This window comes from Octopus bimaculoides, chromosome 3 (genome assembly GCF_001194135.2).
Source record: "Octopus bimaculoides isolate UCB-OBI-ISO-001 chromosome 3, ASM119413v2, whole genome shotgun sequence".
NCBI classification, from domain to species: domain Eukaryota; kingdom Metazoa; phylum Mollusca; class Cephalopoda; order Octopoda; family Octopodidae; genus Octopus; species Octopus bimaculoides.
Window position 1 is genome coordinate 16,680,298 of NC_068983.1, and position 23,505 is coordinate 16,703,802.

A 23,505-nucleotide genomic window follows, 5' to 3' on the forward strand; every position below is an offset into this window, starting at 1 on the left:
ATATATATATATATATATATATATATATATATATACATATCTTTAGACTGCGGTCATGCTGGAGCACTGCCTTAGGGGTTTTAGGTGGACAAATTGACCCTAGTACTTTTTTTTAATAAGTCTGGAACTTAATCTATCGGTTTCTTATTGTTGAACCAAGCTACAGGAATAGAAACAAACCAACACCAGTTGTCAAGTAGCAGTGCAGGACAAACATAAAGACACACACAGACTCACACACATACATGATGGGCTTCTTTCAGTTTCTAATCTACCAAATCTACTCACAGGGCTTTTGTTAACCTTGAGTTACTGTGGAAGACACTTGGAAACGGGTACAGGTTGATGACAGGAAGGGCATCCAGCAGGAGAAAAATCTATGTCGACAAATTCCATATGACTTATGCATGCATTAGAGAATGGATGTTAATCGATGATGCTGTGAACAAAGCTTGCACTCAAGCAAATTTCCAAGCACACCCACAGCAGAAAATTAGAGGGTACATTGCTCCTAAGGTGAGATAAATAGTCCAGCATATATGATAAAAAAAATGAGTCCAGTTATTCTTCCATTTTTCAAACTGATCTGCAGGCAATCATATTGACAGCGGAGTAAGTCATGTTCCCCTTAAATATTTCTTTCAAGTTTTGGTGCAAGGCCAGCAATTTTGGGGAAGGGGTAAGTCAATCGGATTGACCCCAGTGTTCAACTAGTACAACCCCAAAAGGATGGAAGATAAAGTCATCCTTGGTGGAATTTAAATTCAGGAAGTAAAAAGCAGACAAAATACAACCAGCATTTTTCCTGGTGTGCTAACAATTCTACCAGCTTACCACCTTAGAAAATAAATAATGTGCCTCTGGAAATCAAACCCATGACCTTACGATTGTGAGCTGAGTATTCTAACCACTAAGCTGTGTGCCTTCATGTTCCTCTTAAATATTAGTACTATTAGTGTATAAGACATGCTTTTTTTATTCTTAAAGATGATGGAAAATTGCCATGCAACTAATGCAACCATATTATGGATGGGATACCAAATGTACGATGAAACAGATTTAATTTGTTTTTCTGCAAAATATACTTTAAAGTTAGGGTGTATCTTATGTTAGTGGTCTTAGGGTGTATCTAAAGCTAGTGGTCTTATATGCTGGCAAATACAGTAAATGGGGTAATTTGGCACCATCAACATAACAAATAACTGTTGCCATATAATGAGTTTTTTCATGACCATGGAATGTTTACTCTATATTTGCATCTGTTCCATTTCAAAACTATTATCCAACTTAACCTGGATGTATTGTTAGAACACTGTCATCCAAGCTGATGTTTATTGGTAATTAAACTTAATTTGCAACACCTGTGCATATTTATCAGCTTTGCTTTTGCTGGTAATTCTCATCAACAACTTTTCCTGTGATCGTGATTTGAGAAGACCTACAGCAGTATGCTAAAGATCAGACATAATCTCTTGTGGGCAAGAAATGTAATATAAAGTTTATTATAAACAATATGAACACTTTGTAATTTAATAGCTTTCAATGTGATACTTGTTAAACTGAAATTATTTTTATTTAATGAAAATTTTATAAAATCTAATCAGAAGTAAGTGAAATTATGCTAAATACAACTAAATTGAAAACCTTTTTCGCCTGGCTATATTGGCAATTCTCAAAACTTTTAGGTGAGAATTTTACATAAGTAGCTTTTTTTAACAAATTTTATCCTGAAAATCACCTGCGTAAATTACACAGGTGTGCAAATTACATGGGTTTTTACGGTACATTTATGCTTAGGTTAGTGAAAGTGTATGGCTTAATGGTTAGGGTATTTGACTCACAATCGTAAGGTCATGAATTCAATACCCAGTGACTCATTGTCTTTGCACAAGACACTTTATTTTATGTTGCTCCAGTTCACTCAGCTAGCAAAAATGAGTTGTACCTGTATTTCAAATTGCCAGCCTTGTTATATTCTGTGATACACTGTATGTCCCTGAGAACTACATTAAGCGTACACATGTCTGTGGAGTGCTCAGCCACTTTCACATTAATTTCACGAACAGATTGTTCTTTTGATTGCATTAACTGGAACCCTCATTAATGTAACCGATGAAGTGCCACCACCACACTCTTAGGTTACAACTGTTTCAATAACAGATAGGGCAGATAAATCATTTGACTTGCAGGAAAACATATAACCATGAATATAAACTGTGATTAAACTACACTACATGCAACCTACCTGTCATCTCATCATGACCGAGTGAATAAATTGTATTTCGGTGAATACACATATGTAGACACACTCAATAGGGAGAGCTTGTATTGTATATTACACAATCTGGTGAATTGCTTAACATAATATAGTGGATCTACTAAAACACATTATGTTTGTCTTTTAACCTTATTATTGTTTGTCATTGGATTGTGGCCATGCTGGGGCACCATCTTGAGGAATCTTTTTAGTTGAACAAATCAACCCTGTTACTTATTTATTTTTTTAAGCTTGGTACTTATTCTATCAGTCTCTTTTATCAAACTGCTAAGTTACGGGGATGTTAATACATCAACAATGGTTGTCAAGCAGTGGTGGTGGGGACAAACACGGACACACTGACATACACACACACAATGAACTTTTTGCAGTTTCCCTCTGCCAAATCCACTCACAAAGTTTTAGTTAACCCGAGGCTACAGTGGAAGACACTAGCCCGATGTGTCAAACAGTGACACTGAACCAAAGACTGGGAAGCAAACCTCTTACCACACAACCATGTCTGTGCCTGTAAAGAGTAAAGACCCCCTTCAGTCATGAATGACCATGGGGTTGCACCTAGAAAGTTCCCCTCCAAGGCACAAGTCTGGGCAAGGTTATTTGTGGAAGACCAGCAGTTGCCCATGCATACCTACCTCCCCTCTCCACACCGATGTTATCATGATGTCACAAGTAAACTGAAGCAATGTGAAATAAAGTGTCTTGCTCAAGAACACTGGGCTGTGCCCGTAATGCTTTATTAAACATTATTTGACTCCCCTTAACCCAGCCATCCTGCTGGAGAAAGCATAACATTGTGGGCCCAAGAGAAACTAGCTTTGCCAAGCCCAATCCTCTTTAACCCTTTAATAATCAGATTACTCTGTCAAAGTAATGTTTATTTATTCACATCATTTTCAATTAATCATGCATTATATTTTAGCTTCAAGGTTTTGCTGATGTGATTGTATATTTTTAGAATGACATTGTAGGGTTGGCATAAACAGCTGAATTTGATTGGTTTAAACATAAAACAAATAGATTATTTGAGCTGGACCTGGCCTGTTTAAATGCTCATAGGTTAAACTATACACAAAAGTGTGAATGAGGTGAGGGTTTGGACATAGCATTGCAACCTGACCAAAAAGCACCAAATTTTTAGCTACCATTTCTAGCATGTTCAACAATCATATAAAGGTGCTTGTGGGGAGTGGGAGGAACTTCATGGCTAAATTGATTTTTATTACTTTGGAGTCAGATCCATCATTTTTGTCTATTTTCCATCTGTTTCCAGGATCCTAGAGCAAGTTACGATGTGAATGGAAAAGATCCTGATCCTACACCACGATATGATTCTACAAATGAGAACAGGTATGTTTTGTTCCATTGAAGAAGAAAGATTTTGTAGTATGTGAGATTGTAGATATATATATTGAGACACAGACAGAAACTGAAAGAAGCCCGTCATGTGTGTGTGTGTGTGTGTGTGTATCTTTTATCTTTTAGCTTTTTCAGTCATTGAACTGCTGGCACACTGCCTTAAAAAATTTTAGTTGAACAAATTGACCCCTGGTGCATTTTTTTTAAAACCTGGTACTAATTCTATTGGTTCTTTTTGCCATTACAGGAATGTAAACACACCAACACTTGTTGTCAAGCAGTAGTGAGAGGCAGACTTAGAAACACACTCACACACACATATAGGATGGGTTTCTTTCAATTTCCATCTACAAAATCCACACACAAGTTTTTGGTTGTCTCAAGGTTGTAGTAGCAGACACTGCTTGAGAAGTGATGTTGGTTTGTTTAAGTCCTAATAACTTAGCAGTTCAGTGAAAAGAGGCTAACAAACTTTAAAAATCAAAAAATGAAGTACTAGGGTTGATTTGTTCAACTAAAACCCTTCAAGTTGGTGCCCCAGCATGGTCACACTCCAGTGAATAAAACAAGTCAAAAATTAAAAGTATGCTATCAAACTTATGTACTGGTTTGTATACCATCTAAGTAATACATACATATATATATATATATATATATATATATATATATATACATACATACTAGCAAACGCACCCGTCCTTTGGTTTAAGTTGCTTTGGTGGTATTTTTTTCAACAAATAATTGAACTACATGGAAGGTTTATGAGTAGCACAGCAATCTGTTTCCGATTAATCTAGGAACAGAAAATGAAATTGAAGGCTAGTTATTGTGGAGATTGTTGCACTTTAATGATCACAGTACATGTAAGTTTGCAAGCAATGCAAAGTAGAGCTACTGAAGCATTTTGGAAATAGATTACCGATAATGACTACAAAATATAGTTGTCCATCAAATCGACATAGTCTGTACAAGTGCACAAAGCGTCACATGTCAAATGTCAAAGTGATCACAGAGTAAAGTGAAATGAAGTGTTTTGCTCAAGAATCCAATGCATTGCTTGATCCAGGGATCAGAAGCATGATCTTGCAATCATGAATGCAGCACACTGACCACATGCCCTTCTCCCCACACATCATCTGGCATATATATGCCACATGTCTTTTTTTATATACTGTAAGATGTGATATGCATGTCATATGACATGCTGTATGGCATACATGCATGTGATTGATATACTGCCTGGTTTATATACTTATAGGACTTAGATTATATATTCTGAGCTATATTAGGTAATAATATTCATGAGCATGACTGTGGTAATGATGATGATAATGGAGGTGTTGGTGGGGGTGATAAGGATGACACTCATGGTGGAAGTTGTGGGCTGGTGATAATGATAGTGATAGCAATGGTGGTGGTGGTGGTGTTGAGGATATGATCATGATGATAGAGGTAGTGGTGTTCATGATGATGACAGTGATCATGGTGGTGCTTATAGTGTAATCATGATGGTGAGAGTGGTGATGGTGATAATCATCATAATAGTAGTGGTGAGGGGAGGGTGATGACGGGTGGGGGGGTGATGGTAATGATTATTGTGATTATGATAGTGGTGATGACAATAGTAATAGTGGTGATGACGATAGTAGTAGTAATGATGATGCTTGTGAGGTTGAAATGGACATAGATTCTGAAAGAAATTTTACAAGACAAAATGAAACCACTTTTATTCCTCAGAAAGAGAGAGAGAGAGAGAGAGAGATGGGGTTGATGGGGTTGGGTCTCCCTAAAATTCAAGCTGGTGGTGGTACCACTGAGGTGTTTTTCTTCTTTTTTTTATAGGCATGGATTAGTAAGTTTGCTTTTCAACCACATGGTTTTGGGTTCAATCCCACTGTGTGGCACATTGGGCATGTGTTTTCTACTATAGCCCTAGGCCAACCAAAGCCTTGTGAGTGGATTTCATTGATGGAAACTGAACGAAGTCCATCATGTATATATATATATATATATATACACACACACACACACACACACACACACACACACACAGGCACATGTGTGCACGCACACTTACACACACATCTACATATGTACATATATATACATGTATGTGTGATTGTGTGCTTGTTTGTGTTCTCCTTGTCTTGGCATCCTGTAATGTTGTAAATGAATGTCATTCATTTCCAATATTCTGCAAAAATATGTCTGGCCATGGGGAAATATGTTGCTTGGAAACAGCTAAGGGTTGACAACAGGAAGGGCGTCTGGCATTAGAAAACCCGCCTCAATAAACTCCATCCAACCTATGCAAGCGTGGAAAAGTGGATATTAAAATGACAATGAGGAAGATATAGGTGCCTCACAACCACCCCTAGACTCCTTGGACTATGGATCAACGTACCAACTGACCCTACTCCCCTTATTGGCCATGGAGATGATGGTGATTGCTGCAGTATGAGTAATAGCATTTTAACCCTTGCTCAACTTTGATCATGCATAATTATGATTAAAGCATTCCACCCATTACTATACATCTTACTTTCATGGATAGTGTATCTAGGACTATATTATCCCTGGCGTCTTTTTTATTATGATAGCCTTTTTTGAGTAGAATTTGACTGATCTTTCTAACAAGTCAAGGCATCACATATAGCTACACCATTACTTTTGGCTCACAGTACTGATATTAGTGATGACAATGATGATGATGATGATAGGTGGTGATAAGGATTACAGTGGTGGTGACGATGGCAGCTATGGCGATTGTAGCAGTGGTGGTAGTGGCAGTGGTTATTTGCATTGGTGGTGATCACAGTAGTGGTAGTAAGATGGCGGTGGTTATTTGTGGTGGTATGGTGTGTGTAGGTATTGAATGACTGAATGAATCAGTGATAGTATAACTGCTATCTTATCTCCTTTTATTTTTCTTCAGACATGGAACACGATGTGCCGGAGAAGTAGCTGCTGAAGCAGATAACAAAATTTGTGGGATTGGTGTAGCATATAATGCACGTATAGGAGGTAAGCTTATTTTCTATTTTCATAATATCCTGTTATCTCTCTAATTATCTCATTAGTTTTTCTCCCTTTTCAGTCATCCACCATCTCGTCTCAGTCTGCTTCTGTAGATATCCGCATGTCAGGTCAATCATCTAATCTTAATAAAATAAAATTTCTTCGCTGTTGTTGTTAGTTTTTGTTTTTTCCAGTCAGTATATCTAGGACTACATTTATTCAGTGTGTTCTTCCCTTTTTTGAAGTATTTCATAGTTTGTAGTTACATGTATAGGCATGGACGTATGGTAAGAAATTTATTTCCCAACCACATGGTTCCAGGTTCAGTCCACTGCATGGCACCTTTGGCAAATGTCTTTCACTATAGCTCCAGATGAATCAAAGCCTTGTGAGTTAGTCCAGTAGATGGAAACTGAAAGAAAGCCATCACATATATATATATATATATATATATATATATATATATATATATATATATATATATATCATCATGATCATCATTGTTTAACGTCCGCTTTCCATGCTAGCATGGGTTGGACGATTTGACTGAGGACTGGTGAACCAGATGGCTACACCAGGCTCCAATCTGATTTGGCAGAGTTTCTACAGCTGGATGCCCTTCCTAACGCCAACCACTCCGAGAGTGTAGCGGGTGCTTTTACGTGCCACCGGCATGAAGACCAGTCAGGCAGTACTGGCAACGGCCACGCTCGAAATGGTGTATTTCACATGCCACCTGCACAGGAGCCAATCCAGCGGCACTGGAAACGATTTTGCTCGAATGTCTTTACACGTGCCAGGAAGGCGACGCTGGGCACAGGTGCCAATACATACACACACACACACACACACACACACATGAATGTATGTGTATTTGGTTTGTGTTTGTGACCCACATCTGCTTGACAACCAGTGTTGGTTTGTTTACATTCCTGTAACTTAGCAGTTTGGCAAAAGTAGAATGATAGAATAGACACCAATAATTCAGGGGTGACACCATACTCCCCACAACTCCAGACCTCCCAAACTGGAGCCTCACCACCAAATGCAGTTTAATGTAATACCCAGGGCAAGTTGCTGATATGCTCCACTTAGCCACCTTACTACCGGTTACCACCAATAATTATTCTGTACCAACCCACTCGACTTCAAATCACTACTAGTCATCCCCAGGCCCTCTCTATCCATCACCTGCCTTACTTTCAGAACCTACCTACCCTACCATTAACCACTAATCTACCCTTATCTCTCTATTGTATTCCATATTGAAGTTATTATTTTCCAAATCATATTATTCCATTGTTTGGAGAACAATTCTGATTTTTAAAATATCTCAGTTATGTAGTTAAACTTGTGTGTAGATGTTAGTGGTGGTGGTGGTAGCAGCAATGATAGTGACAGTGATTGGTGGTGGTGGTGGTGGTGGTGGTGGTGGTGGTGGTAGTGGTAGCGATGGTGGTGTCTTTGTTATTGTTGGTAATAGTGCTGCTGATGCTTTTGTTGTCCAGTTATTTATATTTACATTTTTGAACAACTCAGCGTTGAATTCAATAAACAATGTTATTTGAAAGTATTTAGATAAACCAATCTATATGCTTGATGTTGGTGGTGGTGGTGGCGGCAGCAGCAGTGAACCCTGGGTTAGTCTAGATTGAGAAAATTTACAATCATCATCATCATCATGGCATAGTATATTTTACTTTTTGTGGATATGTTGTAGAAAGCCTCAAAACTGTGGTATTTGTCTTGAGAAAGCATCCCATACAGACATATAGTACTAAAGAACACAAAAGTATATCAACAGCAGACCAAAAGTATTCAGCAACAGCAGTAGAATTGCTAAATTTAGAGTGTCATCAGTAGCCAGTATCCACTAGCAACCCACATGCTTAGACAAATTTAGCCTCTACTGAGAAAATTTATGATCAGGGACATTCCAGCTATTTAGATTTATGTAGCATTACATTATCTAATGTGTTCTTTCTTGATCCAAGATGGTGCTATGTGATTTGAGGAAAATTTACCTGCTGTTTTTTCAAGATGAGTGACAACATAGCAATCTCATCCCCATTGGTTTGTTATGCCTATAGTTTCTGATCGGGAACAAAGCAGAAGCAAGCAAATCGGACAGTCAGAAGACAACAGATTGTTCTTTTGCATGTATCATTGATAGCAGATATTGGTAATGCTGTTGTTTAACCCCAGGTCAGTTTTAATCCAGTAGACCTATGATCAAGGATGCATCAGCTTTGAACTATTATTTATTTTTTTATTCAAATAAAGGGTATCGTATCCCATCATGTGCATATTTGTTTGTGTTTCTCCTTCACCAATTGACAACCAACATTGGTTTGTTTACATCCTGGTTGCTTAACAGTTTGGCCAAAAGAGACTGCTAGTGTAAGCGCTTGACTTAAAATAAATACTGGGGGTCAATTTGATTGATCAAAACCTTTAAGGCAATGTCCCAACATGGCTAAAGTCCAGTGACTAAAACCAGTAACAGAATAAAGGACAAGAGTATCTAGGACTACATTATTTAATATATTATTCCCTTTTTTTTTTTAAGGTGGTATGGTAGGATTTGAGAAGCATTTGGCTGCTATTGTTGGTGGGTCAAACAACTTTTAGAAGTCTTCACCCTCACCTTTTGAAACTGGAAATTAAAGTATTAATTTTGTGTGTTCCTCTTTCTTTTGAAAGAAAAAAAAGAAAAAAATGTTTTCTCAGCAGCAATGAACTCATTCATTGCCTACTTACTGGGTTATCAAATCTTGCTGAAGAAATGTTTGTATTTTTGTTCTTAACTGTAATGTTTATAAATGTTGTCTTTATCATTGTTATCTTTTTTGATACCGACCCACATGGAGCCACCCCTAGTTCTATGATACAAACCTCTGGTTTTAAAATAATCTAAGTTAAAATCTTCCAGGTTAGTTTATGTTCCAAGCATAGTTTCTACTAAATGCACAAGGCTTGAAATTTTGGGGGAGGGGACTAGTCGATTACATTGACCCCCATTGTTTCACTGGTGCTTAATTTATCAACCCTGAAAGGATGAAAGGCAAAGTTGACCTCAGCAGAATTTGAACTCAGAACCTAAAGACAAATGAAATGCCACTAAGCAATTTGCCCAATGTGCTAACGATTCTGCCAGCTCACCGCCTTCAAAAAGTTTAATAATGACTGTTATATGAGTAAATTTTCCATTATTTTAAAAATTTACTGAAATAAAGTTGGATATATTTCAATACAAATCTGCTAACAAAAAGATTAACATAATCAACAGCAGTAACATCATCATCATCATTTAACATCCATGTTCCACACTAACATGGGTAGGACAGTTTGATGGGATCTGATGGCTGTAAAGACTGCATCATGCTCCAGTGTCTGCTTTGGCATGATTTCTATTTCTGATTGCCCTTCCTAATGCCAACCACTTCATAGCATGTACTAGGTGCTTTTGTTCATGCCACCAGCACTATTTAGAGTCACCATACTGCTCATAAAACTATTAACCCCAAGGGAGGTGGGTCAGCTAATGTATACCTACTAACATTTACCTCTGTATTTACACTTAATTAATCATATCGAGCAGAAACCAAGTTCATATTTTTCATTGTGTAGTTTTAATAACACTTGCTTTATTATTATTTTGTAGGTGTACGTATGTTGGATGGATTTGTAACTGATGCTGTAGAGGCAGCATCACTAAATTTGAACCCTCAGTATATAGATATATATTCTGCCAGTTGGGGCCCCGATGACAATGGGGAAGTTGTTGATGGACCAGGACCTCTCACGAGAGAAGCATTTGCTAGTGGGATTCAAAAGGTTAGTTTTATTCTCCAGTATTTTACTAAGTTTAAATTCAGTTTATTTGTTTGTTTTTTTTTGTTTTGTAATAGCACAGCAAGGTATAGACAGTGGCTGTATGATAAAGAAATTCACTTTGCAACTACTGACTCTCAGGTTCAGCCCCATATATATGGACCTTGGATGAATGTCTTCTACACACATACACACACATATATAGTGATCTTATTTGTAAGTACATGTTCTGTCTATAGAAACTTCTTGATACCTGACAATTATTTTCAAATCAATCTCTACTAAATGTCACCACTTTGTTCTATTTCATTTTTGTTTACTGCCTGTGTTTAATACTACATGCTTTGTTTGCTTTTCGAAAAAAAGACAAAGCATGTGATATGCAACACAGGCAGTAAACAAAAATAAAATAGAAGAGAGTGGTGACATTTTGTAGAGATGACCTAGTTGTTGCTTTTCAATTACTATTGCAAACAGCACTAGCTTTCTTCAGCTGAATGTCGTTGATTGGCTAAAATTACCTAAATATGACAACTTTAATATGAAATAACTTCTAAAATACAAAATTTTGTTAAAAATGTTGAAAGTAAACTGTGTTCAGCATGAGAAATTACACTAGTATATGAAGTTTCAAACTGTTTAGTTAAAAAAAAAATAATTAAAAAATTTGTGAGCAAAATTGAAGAGATCCCTTGTATGCCAGCCAGAAAATACAGTATTCTTACACTAAATTGTAAAGAATTTTGTCTTAAAAATACTTTAAACTAGGTTTGATATCAAATAAATATGTAATGAAAGAAATTATGAGAATAGTTTACTTGATAACCTCTGATCATCTCTTTTCTAAAATAAAAGCTACATTGAATATTTAGTAATGACCCAGATACACTGTTATTTATGTTGCAGATAACACTTCCCTACATTCTGGAACTTTTTCTTAAACGAAAGTGTGTTTATCTTGTAGATTTTGCAGTAGCTTTTTCTAAATCTGTTACCATTCCCTTCCCATCCCACTTTCATGTTGTTTTTGATTACATGAGATTCTTAATCCTTTTGATACCAACCCAGCTGAAACTGCTCCTGATTCTGTGACACAAACTTCCTGTTTTAAAATGGTCTAAATTAGGACATGCCAACAAAATATTATTTCAGTTTATGTTCCAAATACCAGCTTAATAATGACTCTTATTTTACTAAATTCTTCATTTAAGTGAAACAAAAGTAGTGTATTTCAGCAGAAATATTGTAACATAAGAGTTACACAAATAGTCAGGAGTGGCTGTGTGTTAAGTAGCTTGCTTACCAACCACATGGTTCTGGGTTCAGTCGCATTGCATGGCACTTTGGGCAAGTGTCTTCTACTATAGCCTCAGGCCGACCAAAGCCTTGTGAGTGGATTTGGTAGGCGGAAACTGAAAGAAACCCGTCATATATATGTATGTATGTATATATATATATGTGTGTGTGTTTGTGTGTCTGTGTTTGTCCCCCTAGCATTGTTTGACAACCGATGCTGGTGTGTTTATGCCCCCGTAACTTAGCAGTTCGGCAAAAAGAGACCGATAGAATAAGTACTAGGCTTACAAAGAATAAGTCCTGGGGTCGATTTGCTCGACGAAAGGTGGTGCTCCAGCATGGCCGCAGTCAAATTACTGAAACAAGTAAAAGAGTAAAATAGTTGCAATAAAAATATATTCACTTCAGAAATAAAAAAGAAAAAGCAATAAACCTTAATTCATCATTACCATCATCATCATCATCATTATTGTTTTTACATTAGATTGGGTTTATGCTGGCATATGGTGGACAAACTGTATTCTATAGCTTGATGCATTTTCTGATTTTCAAGTAAGTTATTTTTATTCCACCGATCTTGAAACGTCAAAATTAAACCATGTCACCCACTGGGTTACACTGATTCTCCCTGGTAATTACATTAAGGTTACAGTTGTCTTTGGAATACTCAGCCACTCCACATTTTAATACAATAAATGAAATAACCAAGAGGAAGTTATCCTCAGATCAGACTCTTACTCTGAAAGTTTGAAACAGATAGGATTCCAGTGAATGCATCTAAGAACTGTGTGGTGGTGTTCAAGCAGGCATTTGATTAAACCTGCCATCTATTCTTAAAGTTGTTTGTCTAAGAAAGAAGAGTAATGTGGTGCCTATACTGAACTGGAAAAATATTTTGGAGATGAATACAGCAAAATATTTTAGTTAAATATGTTTACGAAGAAAGTTCCAATGGTATGCTGATTGTAGAAGACTAGCACAGTAAATAATTCAGTAACAAAATGTTTAGGAAAGAAATTCCAGCAGAGTGTTGAATTTGCAAAGAAGCTCTTAAGTGTCTAATGATGTCTGAGAGGAAGCATAAAGGAATAAATGGTAAATATATATTAGGGATTAAGAGAATATACTACATCATCATTGTCATATTAACATCCACTTTTCCATGCTTGCATGGGTGAGATGGAATTCATTGAAGCAGATTTTGTACAGCTGGATGCTCTTCCTGTTTCCAACCTTTACCTGTTTCTAAGTAAGGTAATATTTCCCCATGACCAGACATATTTTCACAGAAGATTGGCAACAAAGGACAACACTTGCATTATAATGACACTCATTTGTAACTATCAGGAAATGTCAAAGCAAGGTGACTCACATACACTCATATTTATCTAATGAGCGTTTTTCAGTTTCCATCAACCAAATCCACTCACAAGGCTTTAGTCAGCTCAGGAGCTATAGCAGAAGACATTTGCCCAAGGTATCTCACAGTGAGATTGAACCCATGGCCATATAGTTGCTAAACAAACTTCTTACCACACAACCACATGGAGTGAATGTATCTTTTAAGAATAGAAAACATTTGTAGGAACTACAAGATAAATTGAGTCAGAACAATTTTCCACTCCACCATTCTGTTTTTTTGTTTTATTTTTCAGGGAAGAGGTGGCTTAGGTAGTATCTTTGTCTGGGCGTCTGGCAACGGAGGCTCTTATTATGATTCTTGCAATTGCGATGGGTACACTAATAGCATCTACACCTTATCAATCAGTAGTACATCAAAAAATGGTGTAAAACCTTGGTATCTAGAAGAATGTGCTTCAACAGTCGCTTCTACTTACAGTAGTGGATCCTTCAATGAGCCACAGATTGTGAGTTTGTCTTTTATTCTTGCTTTCTTTCTTTTTTTTTCTTATCACTTGAAAAATTGTTACAACTGAGGAATTTTGTTTCTATACATATCTGTTTTTGTTTACCATAGTTTTGTCACTCTGCATAATGTTTTTTGTTATAAACAAGAAGGTAAGTTGTTGACTGAGGCAAACAGTTAGGTTGTTGTTGTTGTTGTTGTTGTTTAGACCCCAGTCATCCATGATCACACAGGCATATGATACAACCATCATCATCATCATCGTTTAACATCCGCTTTCCATGCTAGCATGGGTTGGACGATTTGACTGAGGAGTGGTGAAATCGGATGGCAACACCAGGCTCCAATTTGATAAGGCAGAGTTTCTACAGCTGGATGCCCTTCCTAACGCCAACCACTCAGAGAGTGTAGTGGGTGCTTTTTACGTGTCACCCGCACGAAGGCCAGTCAGGCAGTACTGGCAACGGCCACACTCAAAATGGTGTATTTTATGTGCCACCCGCACAAGAGCCAGTCCAGGGGCACTGGCAACAATCTCGCTCGAAAATCCTACGAAGGCCAGTCAGGCGGACACAAGTATATCTAGGATTCTTTAATTAATTCTTTACCTGACCTGTCTGAAGGTACATGGCTCAGTGGTTAGAACGTTGGGCTCACAATCATGAGGTAGTGAGTTCAATCCCCCAGACTAAGCTGTGTGCTGTGTTCTTGAGCAAGACACTTTGTTTCATGTTGCTCCAGTTCACTCGGCTGTAGAAATGAGCTTTGACATTACTGGTGCCAAGCTGTATCAGCCTTTGCTTTTCCTTTGGATAACATTGGTGGCATGGAGAAGGGGAGGCTGATATGCATGGGTGACTGCTAGTCTTCCATAAACAACCTTGTACCTTGGAGGGGAACTTTCTAGGTAGAATCCTATAGTCATTCATGACCAAAAAGGGTCTTTTTTTTGACCTGACCTGTGTATTACATTTGATACACAGGACATATTTCCATGGCATCCATGCATCATATAGAAAACATATTCCCAATTTTTTTTTAAACCACTGGAATAACTTGAGACCTATGAAAGGAAAGCTTTATATTATTCATCCATAACATATGTTGGTGGAGGCACAATGGCCCAGTGGTTAGGGTAGCGGACTCGCGGTCACAGGATCATGGTTTCGATTCCCAGACCGGGCGTTGTGAGTGTTTATTGAGCGAAAACACCTAAAGCTCCATGAGGTTCTGGCAGGGGATGGTGGTGAACCCTGCTGTACTCTACTCTTTCACCACAACTTTCTCTCACTCTTACTTCCTGTTTCTGTTGTGCTTGTAATTCAAAGGGCCAGCCTTGTCACACTGTGTCTAGCTGAATATCCCCAAGAACTACGCTAAGGGTACATGTGTCTGTGGAGTGCTCAGCCACTTGCACGTTAATTTCATGAGCAGGCTGTTCCGTTGATCAGATCAACTGGAACCCTCGACGTCATAAGCGACGGAGTGCCAACAACAACAATAACATATATAAAACAAAAGATAAAAGTCAGAAAATAAGCATGGACATTCAGGACAAACTTATGAAAATGCTTTGGACAGGCAGAGATTTAATGTATATGTTTCCTTATTTGATTTGAGGGAGATTTATCTATTATTTTTACCACATTGAACAGACATATGAAGGCTCTCTCACTAGTTTTTTAAGTGATTTATCTTGGCCCATAAAAAAATTAGTTCAACTTTCAATCATTTTTTTATGATATATGCTATTTCTTCTATGCTTTCTGTTCATCACTTTGAGAAAATAGTGAAGAAAAAAAATCAAATACAATAATTTTTAATTGTTTAATTGCTAATAAGAAAAATAATTTTTGGATTATTAACTTTTTAATATTTGCTGACATTCAACCATTAAACCAATTGAAATATTGTGTAGATGTAAATGTGAGAAAAATACTAATCTCTAAAGTTGATTTAAATAGTTTGAATAACAAACTATAATCTTACAAACATTTTTCCTTTTAAATTTAATTTTTGAGGAATTATATTATTCAGTTTTAATTCCTCAAAAAGTAAAAAAAAAAACCCTGTCAGAAGATTAATGAAAGAATCATCACTCACATAGACTAGTGCCTTATGTAGGCAAACTATATGAAACTGTGTGGGGGACAGAGACCTCGCTTGGCCCTGCCTGAGATTCGAAACCAAATCCGCTCGTTTGTTGCTTCTCAAACAAGTGTGAAATCCTTTCCGGATAATTCATGGGAAACACTTGACCTCCTGAGACCTTGCTGGTTATGGAAGGGTCAGTCCTTTGTTTAGGATTTGATCAATTTTCCTGGCCATAGACTATATAACAGAGAGCATTTCTCTCTCTACCCTCTTTGACTTTCTGTCAACAGCCAAAGAACACCTTTCACCTGAATGAAAGGGACAATGCAACCTTTACCTTTTCTTCCTCTCTGTCAGCAGAGTGCAATCCTTACATTTTTCCTCTCTGTCAGCAGAATGCACAACTACCAACAGGTGAAACTTTGTCACTGTCAATTCTGAATAATTACTGTTATCTATCTTACTAACAACTGCAGGCAAATAAATCTGTAACTATTATTCTGTATTCTTCAGTGTTCTTCTTTGCTGGGTATCTCCATTGTGAGAACTTTGTCTTCACTTCAACAGCAGTTACATCAAAACACTACATATTTATACACACGTACACAGATGTATGTGTGGTTATGTGTATGAATATATATATTCTAAAGTGTTGCTGGTCACTAGCAAAGTAAAACAGTGATATGATGTCTACATTCCTTGTTGATATTATGACTGTGACTGGTTGCTCTGTGCTTTCAAAGACCTGTGAAATACAAAAAAATTCCCTTGCTTGAAAAACTGGTAAAGGTTGATAATAAGAAGAGCATCTGGCCATAAAACCCTTCCTCAAAGAAATCCTTGTACAACCCATGCTGCCATGGAGAAATGGACATTAAATGAACAAATGAATGAATAGTCTGGTTATTGTTACACACTGTCCAAAATACATCATTTAATATCATTAATTGTAATTTTTTTCATAAGCCTTCCTAATATTTTTTCTTGTCTTTTTCTTTAATTCTAGGTTACAATTGACCTCCGGAAAAAATGCACTTCCACACATACTGGTACATCAGCATCTGCACCTATAGCTGCAGGAATTGTAGCTCTTGCACTGGAAGCCAAGTAACTTTTGTTTTATTTTTGCTTTTTTTATAGTGTTTTCAACTCAAAATGCCCTTTCTCTCTTTAAAGAAGTTTTTTCTTAATCTCAACAAACAACCTCACTAGTATGGATGGCATGATAAAATGCATTTGGTTTGCTTTGTAAAATGGTTTATGATAGGAAGAGCATCTGGCCATAAAAGCACACCAAAACATGTTACAATATAATAAGGACCTATATTCACCATGTTAATAATTATGAGGAGAATACATGGGAGAGATAGGACCAACACCAAGTAGACCCAAATGAGGGACTAGTTGAAATTAACTACTGTACAGTCTAAACATGACTAACCTGTTAGCATTTAAACTGACCATATTAGACCAAATCAGGCCTCTCGCATATTTCTTGCAATGTCATTCTAAAAATAAACAAATGCATCATTGAAATCTCAAAGCTACAAAATAATGTATGATTAATTTTTTTTAAATTGTGAACTGCATTTGACAGAGTAATTTGGATGCTAAAGGGTTAAGGATATAAAGACCAGAAGATAGCTGGACCATCAGCAGTAGTCACTGACTTACTGAAAATATCTGAAGAAGAAGGTCACATGCTAATCACCTGCATAGTCATATCAGATAATACAGAAAGGTGTCATATCCTATTACTAGCAGAATAGTTTCATCATCATCATCAACTACTACTACAAGAACAAAGGAGATACTCTTGAGAAAAGCTACTACAATGGCATCAAATTGATGGATCTGCAGCATGTTTTATCAAACAATCTAGTTGTTAGATTTTAACTGTATTACATGAAACAAAGAACCACATGAATACAAAACTGATTGGGTTTATGTACTTTCAGTAAAAACTTGACATGGCGGGATATTCAGTACATAACAATTCTAACAGCAAGACCTGAACCAATGTCAGATGGACAATGGACAAGAAATGCTTTGGGAAGAAATGGTAAGTTTATTTTGTAAAGTAATTAATGTTGTTGACTTTTACTTGTCAATGTTGGTCTTGATAACTTACTCTCACTCAACTGTAGCAGAAAAAAAAAACAGTTAAAAGACACCTAATATCTCAAGAAGCAAGCTAAATATACAAGGTGGGAGGGTTGGGTTATTCTACAGTGGCTGTGTAACTTTCAAACGAAGGGAACACCTGAGACAATAGGTGTTAGTCTTAGGACAACAGCAGCCATTGCCACTACTATCACATCACAGCAAGTAACAACAATAGCACATGTCACTATCACTGCTAGAACATGACATAAACAGTAGCTTTCATCAGTGTGTGACCATGTTATGAATGATACTCATCTAAAACATCATGTTTAAAAAATACTAGTCCAGGCAATTTCTTAAAACCTCCCATAGAGATCCCATATACTTTATACTGTCATAAAGATGCACCATTTTGAGCGTGGCTGTTGCCAGTACCGCCTGACTGGCCTTCGTAGGATTTTCGAGCGAGATCGTTGCCAGTGCCCCTGGACTGGCTTGTGTGGGTGGCACATAAAAGACACCATTTCAAGCGTGGCCGTTGCCAGTATCGCCTGACTGGCCTTCGTGCAGGTGACACGTAAAAGCACCTACTACACTCTCTGAGTGGTTGGCGTTAGGAAGGGCATCCAGCTGTAGAAACTCTGCCAAATTTAGATTGGAGCCTGGTGTTGCCATCCGGTTTCACCAGTCCTCAGTCAAATCGTCCAACCCATGCTAGCATGGAAAGCGGACGTTAAACGATGATGATGATGATGATAAAGATAAATGTGAACGGGAGCAGCATAGGCTGCTGCTGTTGACCAAAGGCCAACATCTAAATATTATCTCATAGTATTCCTCTTTTTATAATAGAAGAGAAAAAGATGAATTTTGGACAACAGAGTTGAGGAAGATGAAGCTAACGCTTACTAATTGGTCGAAAAAATCAACACACTTTTTTTTTATGTTGCCATGAGAAAGAAAATTGCAATTATCAAAAGCAACAGTATATTTTCATTAAGCCTCATTAAAGAAGATGAGATTTCCAATCAATTAATCGGAATTTCAGGTTTCAAATCCAGCCAGAATTTTTGTTACTACTAGAATCACCATGAATATCAGAGAAGCTATTCTTACTAATATTGCTCTTAAAATCTCTACTATCATTACAATATCCTTTTCAGCAACTATTCGCTGACATAAGTAAACTAGCAGTACATGTACTTCCAATATAACACACATTTATCTCTTACATGTTTAAGTCATACAACTGTGGCCATAACTGGAACCATGCCTTCGAGGGTTTAGCTGAATAACTGTAACCATGCCTTCGAGGGTTTAGCTGAATAACTGTAACCATAACGGGGACACTGCCTTCAAGGGTTTAGTCGTACAACTTGGCCATAACTGGGACACTGCCTTCAAGGATTTGGTCATACAACTGTGGCCATAACTGGACACCACCATCAGGGGTTTAGCCAAACAAATTGACCCTTGTACTTATTTTTGTCAAGTGTAGTGCTTATTCTTTTCAGCCTTTTTTGCCAATCCACTAAGTTACAGGGACATAAACAGACCAGATGAACCATTCCCTCTATCTAAGGGTTAAATGGACCCTGCACCTCAAGAGTAAGTTTGAGGGAACAGAAAACTAGTGAATTTAACTGCAAATAAACTAACAGAAGGCAACAGAAGACCACTGCTGTACCTTTCTCAAGAAGAATCATGAATATTACCATTTTAGTATGTAAGTGGATGATTGACAATACATGTGGGCATAGAACATGAAGAGTGAAAGAAGAACATGAACTATTCTCACCAGCCTTTCTTTGAACTATCCACCCTATACACAATACAATGTGTGTACGTTTAATACCCTGGTTAAGAAGTTTTCTTTGAAATCCTATAACTTAGTTTGATCCCACTGAACACAAGTTTTTTACTTGGGTTGACAGAAATCTTAAGAGTGAAATTCTGTAAGCTCGACATATTGTTGAGTAGAAGCATTTATCCATTGCCTAGTTTAACATCACTATCAAGTTTTGGGGATATTTATTGTAGAGTTCTTTACTTAAGCCCTTCACTCTCTGTGAAGCATAGGCCGTTGACAACTTTTCTCCAGTTCACAACTCTGAGTTGTCTCCCCTGAGGAAAGGCCTTCCTCTTCGAAGTCTTGTTAATTTTGTTTTGGCATTGATGCTTCTATAACTTTGCTTTTTTCTAGATAAAGGTGTTGGCCACATGCAGACCTATTTGTTACCTCTGGAAAGAGGTGGTCCACGTTAGTCTGACTTCTGTCCTTTGACCTATCCAGCATAGGAAGCCTCATTAGGAGCTTGTTTCAAATTTTGGGATCATTGTCTTCGGAGGTCATTGTTCTCAAAGGTCATTGCTCTCAGGAGTCTCTACTTTCAGGGGTCATTGAGGCACAGAAGCCACCACACTGCAACAAAAACTGGACCTTGTGATGGATTGCAGAGTCCACTCTGTATCTAACACTCAGATCAGGTCCCTAATCTGAGGTCAAGGACAGATAACTCAATATCTCAAAACATGACTGCCTATTGTAGTAACCCGTTAGTCTTGGTTCAATTTCTCTTTGTTCTCACTATTCTCAAGGGCCTTGTAAACAGGGTACTGCACCACCATTTCTTATAAAACCATAAAAACATCATAAACAAAGTAATAAAAAAACAAGTTTGAGTATATTTTCAAATATGATTATGATCAAAATATTCCTGCAGCTAGAATTTAATTGATTTCATTGAAGTTGTCTTTGATTATGTTCTCTTTCTACATATACAGTGAGTTTACGTTATGGATACGGACTGATGGATGCTGTTGCTATGGTAAATTATGCTAAAGTATGGGTGAAACTTCCAGAGAAACGCATATGTGAAGTAGTTTCAAAAGAATTCCGTGTGTAAGTAAAAACGTTGTTGTTGTGCTACCACTGTTGTTGTTGTTGTTGTTTTACTTCTTAGCGCTCTCGGTCCTGTTTGCTCTGGTTGATTCTGTGAGAGTGGGCAGCAGCCTGTTGTCAGAAGTCCCACAGGGTCTCTTTCTGCACATTATAAGCTTTGATACTTGGTTGTTAATTTTTGTGGAAGACATTCAACATCCAAGTACCATTCTCAAAATCCTAGCTGTCCCCCAACAAAGCAGTTTTGGGACTTGTTCTGCTCTCATGTCAATTCCAATTTTTCTGACGTATTTATCAAACTTGGTTGTTAGTGATGAACAGGCAGACATGTTAGCACATTAGAAAAAATGCTTAGCAGCATTTTGTCTCTCTTTATGTATCTGATACCTCTTATACCCAGTTTTCCTCTTAAATCATTTACTCTGTTATGTGTGCACACTGACATTACCTATCTAGTGGTACATACTAGCTTCTTTTCTTTTAAGCCTTCACAAGTCTTCTATAGTCAAAGCCCATGTTTCACTGCCATGTAGCTTAGCTGTACATACACAGGCACAACACAATCTGCCTTTCACTTTGAGGAAGAAGCCCTTTGTTACAAACAAAGGTAGTAGCTCTCTGAACTTTGACCAGCCCGTTCTTATTCTAGCTACTACACTTTCAGAACTTCCTCCTCCACTACTAACTTGGTTGCCTAGGTAATAGGAGCTATTTATTACTTCAAATGATCTCCCCCAAGTATTCCAAGGAGTCTATTGTCGGTGCATTTTTAGTGCTTATTGTGGCACATTTGCCTCACACAGAGACTATTTTCTCCGTTAACCTTCCTGTGATACCTCTTATGTGTCCAAAGCTTGCACTGGATACAATGTATTGGAATTTCTACCTACACCCTTCTTACATATTGAGCAGGGCCATTTCCCTGAAAGGATTAGTGATTTGTCTACTTACTAGGACTTTGGTTTTTGTCAAGTGGTGGTGGTGGTGGTAACAACTACAGACAATAATATAAACACAGCTATAAACATACATACATACATACATGCACATATGCAAACACACACACACACACAACAAGCTTCCATACAGTTTCCTTTTACCAAATCCACTCACAAGGCATTATTTGGCTTGGAGCTATAGTAGAAGACACTTGTCCAAGGTGCCATGCAGTGGAACTGAACCTGAAACCACATAGCTGCAAGGCAAACTTCTTAACCACACTTTCTTACACAATTTCTACACACTTCTTGATACAACAGTGTGAGCTTCTCTAATGACTTGCTTTCGCTATGTCATAATGTCATCATAAGCCAGTTCCACCTTTTTGATTACATGGGCCATTCTTCATCATCATCATCATCATCGTATATTCATTTTTCCATGCTTGCATGGTTAAGATAGAATTTGTTGATGCAGATTTTCAATGGCGAAATACCCTTTCTGGTTGCAAGACCACACTTATTTCCAGGCAGAGTAATATTTTCCTGTACCTAGACCCTTTAGAATTTAAACTAGCTTATACCCAAACCAAATATTCTACCCACTTTATGTTCAAACCAGCTGGATCCACCTTCCCACCTACCCTACAACATCATTCTAAAAGTAAACAATTACACCAACAAAATTCCAAAGCTACGAGATAATGCAGGATTAATTCAAAACAATTTGGATTATTAAGCATTACACTTGACAGAATAATCTGAAGGTTAAAAGGCTAGACTTGGTTTCCACTGGATATTTTTTGTTTAGATTAACATCAAAATTATTGGTTAGAATAGACAGAAAGGGATTAACAAGATTCGCTTACAGTAACATAGTTTACTAGCATTAGCATAGTTTATTTAAATAATGCTGTTTTGAGTTGGTATTTCATATGAACAAGTTGGCACATGTCATTTGTAAAACTACTGTAGCTGAGTAAATGCTATACTTCAAGGCCTATGATGATGAAAATGACTGATCATCATCATCATCATCATGGTAGTAGTAAAAATGTGATGACATAGCAAGAAATCCTAGTTTAATCCCAGTTCCTTATTATAGAAATGCATCACTGTGTCTTTTATAAATTCTCTATTGTAAGGTGAATAGAGAAAGGCACAGGTATTTAGAAATACTTAGGTGGTTGTTAAAGTAAAAAATAATGACCAAATCTGTCTCAGAACTCTGTCAATCTTAAAAGAAAAAGAAGATATTGGATAGGGTAGTCTTAGAGAGCCATGTTTAGACATGGTTAAGTGCTTTTGTTGGTAAGTTGGTTTGATCTGGGGTTCAGCAACAAAAATAAATTTGAAAATTTATAAATTGCAAACTGATTTAACCCTTTAGCATTACATCAGCCATATCTGTGTTATGTTCAAACTGTCTAGATCTGGCCTCTCATACCTACCTGACAAAGCCATTCTAAAAATTCTAAACAATGTGAATAAATAAGCATTTATTATATTTGACAGATTTATATGAATGAAAAAGGGTTAATATGTATTTGAAGAGCATCAAGATACTCAGAAATTTGTATGGGGTTGGGTAGAGGAGTACATTATTGATCTAGCATCTAATGTGGTTTTTTTGTAAGACAATAGTTTATGACTTGAGGAAGATTTGGCTGCTTGTTATAGCAGGCCAAGTGACCTCTTAAAGGCTCCCATTTGTAAAAGTTGATGCTGCAACTATTTTTATAAAATATAATAAGTAAAATGCAAAATATCATTACATGCCTAAATATGTTTCAGCTGCTGCAGCAGTTGTTGT

General features: G+C 37.1%; 1 protein-coding gene across 4 annotated transcripts in view; it reads left to right on the forward strand.

Moving 5' to 3' along the window:
* Positions 1-23,505, forward strand: part of LOC106883330 (proprotein convertase subtilisin/kexin type 4) — a 146,180-nt gene that overhangs the window by 74,409 nt on the left and 48,266 nt on the right. For all 4 annotated transcript variants that reach the window (XM_052966058.1, XM_052966059.1, XM_052966057.1 and 1 more), the window contains 7 exons: positions 3,552-3,628; positions 6,573-6,661; positions 10,320-10,492; positions 13,441-13,653; positions 16,753-16,853; positions 17,705-17,808; positions 20,637-20,754. In XM_052966058.1, coding sequence (XP_052822018.1) covers positions 3,552-3,628; positions 6,573-6,661; positions 10,320-10,492; positions 13,441-13,653; positions 16,753-16,853; positions 17,705-17,808; positions 20,637-20,754 — 875 coding nt within the window. The remainder of the gene's footprint in view (positions 1-3,551; positions 3,629-6,572; positions 6,662-10,319; positions 10,493-13,440; positions 13,654-16,752; positions 16,854-17,704; positions 17,809-20,636; positions 20,755-23,505) is intronic.